This window comes from Jaculus jaculus, chromosome 1 (assembly GCF_020740685.1).
Source record: "Jaculus jaculus isolate mJacJac1 chromosome 1, mJacJac1.mat.Y.cur, whole genome shotgun sequence".
NCBI lineage: Eukaryota > Metazoa > Chordata > Mammalia > Rodentia > Dipodidae > Jaculus > Jaculus jaculus.
Window position 1 is genome coordinate 122,436,377 of NC_059102.1, and position 8,765 is coordinate 122,445,141.

The 8,765-nt window shown below is 41.5% G+C and overlaps 1 protein-coding gene across 1 annotated transcript; it reads left to right on the forward strand.

The window, feature by feature from the left end:
• Positions 1-761: 761 nt before the first annotated feature.
• Positions 762-1,405, forward strand: LOC123455038 (eukaryotic translation initiation factor 1). The gene has a single exon (XM_045134698.1). It carries the CDS (start codon positions 894-896, stop codon positions 1,233-1,235), a length of 342 nt encoding a protein of 113 aa, XP_044990633.1. The 5' UTR covers positions 762-893; the 3' UTR covers positions 1,236-1,405.
• Positions 1,406-8,765: the final 7,360 nt, after the last annotated feature.

The following is an 8,765-nucleotide window of genomic DNA, read 5'->3' on the forward strand; positions in this document are numbered from 1 at the left end:
GCAGAGGCTGGAAGCCATGGCGCGCCCATTCTCTCTCTCTCTCTCTCTCTCTCTCTCTCTCTCTCTCTCTCTCTCTCTCTCTCTCTCTCTCCCTCTTTCTCTGTCTGTTGCTCTCAAATAAATAAATAAAAATAAACAAAAATTTTTTTTTAATCTAAACTTTTGTCCTTAGCCACAGTTTCAGAACCTTATTTAGCTGCACCACATTAGGAAAGTCCACCAAACCCCATCAAGGAATGTGGTGTTTTTGTCTGTGCTGATGTGGTTTACAGAAGGGTGCAACTCATTCTAGTGACAGGTCTGTGGGACCATGCAGACTCACCTCTGGAGATAGTGGCAGGGGTCTCATCTGAGGCAGAAGGTTCCTTGTGGTGAGGCAGCCTTGCTTTCCTTCTAATGACACAGCCTGGGAGGGGGTCTGGCTGGCCTGATGCCCTTTACAACACTTCTTCAATGAAGGAGTCAAATGTCTTGAAGAAGGAAGCAGGCGGAGCCAGACATTTTGGTGCTTTTTATCTCTGAGTGCATCAGAGTGTGTCGTGACAGGGGCTTGGGTGCTTTTAGGAAAGGTTCTGACATGTCTTAAAGGCCACCTTGAGGAGGAACTTCTCCTTCAGGGTTCCTCCAACATTTCTGCTGTATAGTCAGGGCATATCTTTTTTTTCTTTTTGTTTTTTCAGTTTTGTTTTTTTTTTAATTTTTTTTAATTTAAGTTTTATTAACATTTTCCATGATTATAAAAAAAATCCCCCCCAGTCAGTGAGCCGCCGCCGAGGACTCAGCTGCCTCCCCCTCGAGCCCCCTCGCTTCCCGACGCTCCGTCCCCCCTGCCCGCCTTCTCCCGCAGCCGCCTTCCGCAGGCCGTTTCCACCGAGGAAAAGGAATCGTATCGTATGTCCGCTATCCAGAACCTCCACTCTTTCGACCCCTTTGCTGATGCAAGTAAGGGTGATGACCTGCTTCCTGCCGGCACTGAGGATTATATCCATATAAGAATTCAACAGAGGAACGGCAGGAAGACCCTGACTACTGTCCAAGGGATCGCTGATGATTACGATAAAAAGAAACTAGTGAAGGCGTTCAAGAAGAAATTTGCCTGCAATGGTACTGTAATTGAACATCCAGAATATGGAGAAGTGATTCAGCTACAGGGTGACCAGCGCAAGAACATATGCCAGTTCCTAATAGAGATTGGACTGGCTAAGGACGATCAGCTGAAGGTTCATGGGTTTTAAGTGCTTGTGGCTCTCTGAAGTATAAGTGAGGATTTCCTTGCAATGAGTAGAATGTCCCTTCTGTCCCTTGTCACAAGTTTAAAAACCTCACAGCTTGTATAATGTAACCATTTGGGGTCCGCTTTTAACTTGGACTAGTGTAACTTCATGCAATAAACTGAAAAGAGCCATGAAAAAAAAAAAAAAAATCCCATGGTAATACCCTCCCTTTTTATTTTTGTTAATTATGTACTTCACTTTACGAACAAATTATGTGTTGGTCCCATTCCCTTCCTGCTATTCTCTTATATCTCCTCTTCCCTGTCCCCATTCCACCGAGCGCCCTTTACAGTGGAGTTGTTGGTATTCATCATAGGGTTGTGCATGCACCAGTCAGTCTGGGAGGTGGGGAGAATGCATCAGGATACTCCTTCCCACCCTGTGACTCTTACAATCTTTCCAGCCACTCTTCCTTAATTTTCACTAAACTTAATAGATATGCTGTAAGTGTATTTTAGTATTGAGCTCTTGACATCTTGTGGATTTCTACTTTGATGAGTTATGAGTGTCCTCATTGTTTATTGCCATCTCTCTCAAGCAGGTTGTCAAGATAGCAGTGAGAGCAGCAATCATGTTTAAATCATCACTTCCTCTGTAATGTATCCTGGGCCCTGGAAGATGCACTAAAGGTGTCTTATGACATGCCAGGTTCTCCCTGGTTTTCACTGAAAACTATAAAAAAACAAAATGGATTCTCCAACCAAGAGTGAGAGGAGTTTAGATTAAAAGGAATAACATCATTGAGAGACTTTTTTTCTTGTCTCTCTTTTCATTTTAATATTTTTGATCCAAGGTTTGTTAAACAACAAATGTAGAATCCAGGGACACATCAAAGGCTATTGACAATACTGAGTTAGCTCATAACTAAGAGCTTTTAGCAATTATTTAGAAATTATACCTAGCAAGTAATAAACAAAGCCACGCATTTGCTCTTCCCACTAAGTCCACACATGTGATACATAACATGCACTCCCTCTTATACATTATTTGGCCAGGGTACCAGAGCTCAGCAGGCTCAAGGCTGTGCTGACCCAGCAATTCTTTTTACCCATTATCCTATAGCCATTATTCTTTTTGCCAAATAAGATTTCTGAAACCAGGCATGGTGGTGCATGCCTCTAATCCCAACATTTAGGATGCAGAAGTAGGAAGATTGCCATGAGTTCAAAGCCACCCTGAGACTACATAATAGATTCCAGGTCAGCCTGGACTAGAGCAAGACCTTACTTCAAAAAAAAAAAAAACCTGAGGTGAAATGGGACTGGGGAGATTGCTCAGTGGTTAAAGGTGCTTCCTTGCAAAGCCTGTGGGCCTGGATTCAGTTCCCCAATACCCATGGAAATCCAGATGCACAAAGTGACGCATGCATCTAGTATTCCTTTGCAGTGGATTGAGAGAATTTTTGATCGGTATGACCACTCTTCTTAACCAAAGGCTAGTTGGAACTTCTCTCTGGAGTCTATTACCATCTTATCCCTAGGATTCTGACCTGGTTCTCAGTACCAGGTATGAGTCCTCTCCCACTGAGTGGGTCATTTTTCCAATGAGAGAGCTGTTGACTCCCGGCACAGGCTGTGTGTCACTGTTGTGTACACAGGCATACACCTTGTCCAGCTGGTTGGTTTCATAGCTTGCAGAGTCTCCTGCCTGCTCATGCTATTGGTGGACTTTGCCCCCCAGTGGTCTCATAACACTGTCCAGCACTATGAGGGCTAGCCGGCAGGGAGCTGGTCCCCTTCGAAGTTCCAGTGTGGTCTCTGTGTCCTGTGTCCACAGACTACGGTGCCTTCAGCAATAGGGTCTTACCATTTAGCTCTAGTGGGTAACCAAGTGCTTTGGCAAAAGACTACATTGTTTGAGGGAGCTCATAGGTATCCCCAACCAACATCTCACTGTGTGGTATAACCCAGTCCTGGCACTGGGAATTATTGGCCAGCACCCATAGTTTCAGGATTAGGCTTTCTCCACCCTTCCCAGGGCCTATCTGCCCAAGTAGTCCCACCTCCCTCTTATTATGGGTTATATATTTTATTTTGCTATCCAGGAGGAAGGTACTGATAGCATCTGAGAGCTCATAAACTATTGGCAGATAAATAGTTCCCTAACATGTATGCACATATACATGTGCATATATACATATTCTAAAATTCTTATGATAAACTGTTCGATCCTCTTTAAAAATTAATTCAGTCCTTTGTATAGGAAGAGAAAACTTTAAACAAAAACCTGTGATCATATAATCTAATAGCAAGTGATTATTTAAACAGGAGAATACAATCATTATGTACTTACCTATAAGATAAAAAATGAAGTAAGGGCTAGAGAGAAGGCTTAGCAGTTAAGACTTACCTGTGAAGGCTAAGGACACTGGTTCGAGGCTCGATTCCCTAGGATCCACATTAGCCAGATGCACAAGGGGGCACACACGTCTGGAGTTCGTTTGCAGTGGCTAGAAGCCCTGGCGCGCCCATTCTCTCTCTATCTATCTGACTCTTTCTCTCTCTCTGTCACTCTCAAATAAATAAAATGAACCAAAAAATATTTTTAAAAAAGAAAGAAATGGAAACTTATTAAATAAACAGTCACTTTAAAAAAAATGAAGTAACATAGCTGGGCATGGTGGTGCACACCTTTAATCCCAGCACTTGGGAGGCAGAGGTAGGAGGATCACTGTGAGTTTGAGACACCGCCCCCCCCCCCAGACTACATAGTAAATTCCAGCTCATCCTGGGCTAGAGCAAGACTCTACCTTGAAAAACCAAATAGAAGAAGAAGAAGAGGAAGAAGAAGGAGAAGGAGGAGAAGGAGAAGAAGAAGAAGAATGAGTGAGAAAAAATACAAAGGGAAAATATAAGCATGTATTCTTTTTACTGCAACAAACTGACTCCAACTGAAATGAGTTACAAGAGCCAAACATGAAATTATCATGCCCCATCTGCATCTTCTACTGTGTACCCAAACCCTACACTAGGATTCACTCTAATCTCTCATCCAAATTTTAATCTTGTGCTTTTAATCCATTGAAAGCTCATTATATAATAAACATACAGGTTTGAAAACTTACTTTCTTCATGGAATTGGATGCTCAAGTTTACTCTATCACCTTGAGGCTTCAGCCTACTGTTGTCCACCATGGGCACTCTCAAAAGATCTGCCCTTTTTCCAGCCAGCAGGTTACCTCATTTTTTTTAATAGAATTTTCCATATCCTTTTGCATTCAGTAAAAGAGCTGCATTTTAGACAATATCACAAAGTGAGAATAGAAATCAAAGAAGCCAGAACATTGCAACCTCCAGGCTAACTCATCCAAGCCATATGCCATTTTGTAAAACACTTCTTCGTGGCAGCTAGCTAATGTTTGTTAATCTAAATTAATTTCCCCTTATTAGGGAATTCACCCCTTGTTTGAATCTGTTTAGGCAATTCTTAATCCATTGTTTTGTCTTGGGGTCTACTTCCTTCAGAGTTCATAGTTTTTAGTACTCTCATATCCTGAAACATCAGTAAATAGTCCAAAAAGTGACTAATTCAGTATATAATGTTACTCATACAGCAAAAAAAAAAAAAAATAGTTGTCAGAAATATCTAAGCACCCTCCCACAAATGAATTCTAGCACACAAGCTTGGTTTATAAAGCAGGTGAGAATGGAGTGTCTCTGTGTTCATGAGCAAGAGAGCCAAGTAGGTGGACTTGTGCTCATTCTTGATTCTTGAGACTGCCCAAAAGTACATTTCCAGAAATCTGAAAATCTGTAAGACACATTGTTAAGAGAATCTTAATTGTTTATATACCAAATAGATTGATAGATAGATGATAGATTGATAGATTAGATTGGCTAGATAACTGGTACATATGTGATAGATAGATAGATAGATAGATAGATAGATAGATAGATGACAGAGAGATAGATGATAGATTAATGATAGATAGATAGATAGATACTACCTTGATTTGCAATCATCTCCTTCCTTGATAGACCTACATATTCAAAATTAAGTGGCTAATGGATAAACAAACATAGTGCTATGAAAAACTATTGAAACAAAGAAGGAAGCCAAACATAAGGTATGAGAACTAAAAGGAGAAATATATTACAGAAATAATTTTCAGAAGAATTAGAATAAAATTCTGGTGACTATATGCCCAATGTACCCAAAGGTATAACAAGACACAGCTTTACAAAACAGAAGCAGAAACCTAATGAGAAATACAGTTAAATGGAGGAAAAGATAACAGGAGGAACTAGATGAAATGGAGAAGAAAGCAGGAAAATCCAACATATCATACCCAATGAAAATCTCAATGGGGCTGGAGATGTGTTTCAGTGGTAGAGCATATGCTCAGTGTGTGCAAGGCCCTGGGTCCAATGCTCAGTGCTAAAAGAAAAAAGGAAATGTTAAATATCCATTTAAGGAGGTAAATAGGAGAAATAGTACCTACTAAAACTGAGCTTCTAATATTGAGACAAACTTGAGAAGCTATCACTGCACTGAGAAGAAAGAGAAGCAAAAAGTTTAATTTGAGCAGTGGAAAAATATAAGAACAGCAGATAAATACCCAACCTATCCAACTGAAGCATTGTTTTTCATAAATAAAAAAATGGAAATATTAGGACTAAAAGCATAAAAGAGAAGGGAGAAAAATAAAAATGTTTTGTGATTAAAAATTAGGAGTCCTAAATGTCTATTTTTAAAAAAAGCAAGGTTCAACATGTTCCAGAAAACAATACGGGAATAGGGCTGGAGAGATGGCTTAGCGGTTAAGCGCTTGCCTGTGAAGCCTAAGGACCCCAGTTCGAGGCTCGGTTCCCCAGGTCCCACCTTTAGCCAGATGCACAAGGGGGCGCACGCATCTGGAGTTCGTTTGCAGAGGCTGGAAGCCCTGGCACGCCCATTCTCTCTCTCTCCCTCTATCTGTCTTTCTCTCTGTGTCTGTCACTCTCAAATAAATAAATAAAAATTTTAAAAAAAAATACGGGAATAGAAACAAGCCTAGACAAACTCTTTAAACTCCTAGACAAACTATCTTACTTATGTGGTTAAAGAAAACCACTGTAAGATATAAGAAGAAAATTTTTACTTAGAAAAGACCTAACTTTGCTTGAGTCTTCATCTCACACATAGATTCCAGAAGAAAATGGAGGTGTGGCTGGGATATTATGAGGGGGGAAGAACTTAGAAAAGTGAAAATTTTAAACTTAGACACAAACATAAGTGATAGCAAGTGATCTCTGAAAGGATATGGCCAGAGTATCACTGATGTGCCCTTGATTTAAAAATATGTCAGCCCCTGCTGCTGGGGTTGCCTGGACCCTGTGAGCTTGTGGTGGAAGCAAGCCCCTTGCTCCACCTTCCTAATTAATTCAAGGGCCCCTGGGTCCCCAACTCATGAATCTCCTGCTCTGGAGGGTGCATGCAGAGTCAGTAGGCCAGATCTCTCTGTTCCTCCTCCGCCTCCCAGTTCTCTGGTCCCAGTTGGTTCCCCTCCAGCTGGCTTGGGGCTGCATAGACCCTGTGAACTCGTCACAGAAGCAGGCCCCTTGCTCTGCCTTCCTGATTGAAGGCCCCTGGACTCCAACTCCCATATCCCCTGTTCCAGAGGGTGCCCACATTGAGGGAGCAGGGCAGAGCTACTGGTTGGTTCCCCACCTCCCAGTTACCTGGTCCTAGTACCAATGCTGCTGTCTTGGGTGGTCTGGCCCCTATATGTGGGCTATAGAAGCAGGCCTTTTGCTCTGGTTTCCTGGTTGGCTGGCTACTGAGTACCCATTGCCAGAGGGTGCACTGGCCACTGTAGGAGCTGGCCTCTTGCCCCTGGCTCTCCAGCTTCCCAGCTCTTGGACTCCAACCCCTGATCCCCATGTGCTGAAGACTATGTGCAAATGCAGGGAGTAGGCCAGAGCTCCCAGTTCCCTATCTCCCAGTTCCCCGGGAACCTTTGATGTACCTACATTCTCCACAATCTGCGCATCTTCAATTAAAACCCCATCATATACTAATCCAGTTCACATTTAAAACAAAACACCAATTGAAGAGCCTACAAGGATAAATACTTGCTTCCCCCTCAATAGAATAAAACATTTCCCCAAGATAGGCAGCCCGCAATCAAAAAAAAAAAAACCTCAGAAAACTGAAAGATCTCCACCAAGGATGTCTAGTCCCACAATGGAAGCCTCCAATGAAATCAGAAAGAAATCAACAGAAATTGAATCCCAAAATGAAAATACAACTAGCAATGTGACCTTAGTCAAAACAATTGATAAGCTGAAAGAAAGCAAAAAACAAAAAATTGCATAAATGAAACTGAGCAGAATTGCCTTGTAGAGCACTCAGCTTTTGAAGAAAACCTTAGAAGCCTCAAAAGAACTATAAATGGATTGAAGGTGAGTCAACAAATGGAAGATTTCAATTACCAGTTGACTAAGCTTAATGAAGATTTGATCAAATGCAAGAATAAATTCCAGGAAGCATCAAGAAAATCAAAATTCAAACTGACATTGTACCTCAGAAAAGAGATAGGCATGATACAAAATAACACAACAGAAAACAAAAATCAAATAGAGCTTTTTAAAACCTCTTTAGAACCACTCACTAACAGTGTTACTCATGTGGAAGACAGAACCGCTGAGCTGGAAGTCAAGACAGAAGAAATTGATCAGGAGGCCAAAAGCTTCATTAAATTTAAAAATCAGGGCTGGAGAGAAGACTTAGAGGTTAAGCGCTTGCCTGTGAAGCCTAAGGACCCCGGTTCCAGGCTCGGTTCCCCAGGTCCCACATTAGCCAGATGTACAAGGGGGCGCATGCATCTGGAGTTCGTTTGCAGAGGCTAGAAGCCCTGGCGTGCCCATTCTCTCTCTCTCCCTCTATCTATCTTTTTCTCTGTGTCTGTTGCTCTCAAATAAATAAATAAAAATTTTTTTAAAAAACTTAAAAATCATGTAAACAGAATATGAGGGAACTGTGGGATATCCTAAAACGAACAAACACTCAGAGCATGGGTATACCAAAAGGAGAAGAAATCAAGGCCAGAGGCATAGAGAACATATTCAACAAAATTATTGAAGAAAATTTTCCTAGTCTCTTAAAAGAGAGGCCATCAGGCTGGAGAGATGGCTTAGTAGTTAAGGTGTTTGCCTGCAAAGCCAAAGGATCCTGGTTCAATTCTCCAGGACCCACGTAAGCCAGATGCACAAGAGAGGACATGTTTCTGGAGTTTGTTTGCAGTGGCTGGAAGCCCTGGTGTGGTCATTCTCTTTCTCTCTCTCTCTCTTAGATAAATAAATAAAATGTATTTATAAAAAGAGGCCATCCAGATACTAGAAGTTCACAGAACACCAATCAGACAGGACAAAAGAAGAAACCCAGGGCACATCATAGTTAAAACTCATAACAATGAAAACAAATGGAGAGTGCTAAAAGCAGCAAGAGAGAAACAACTCACTACATAAAAGGCAATCCCATCAGAATTACTTAAGATTTCTCAGTGAAAAC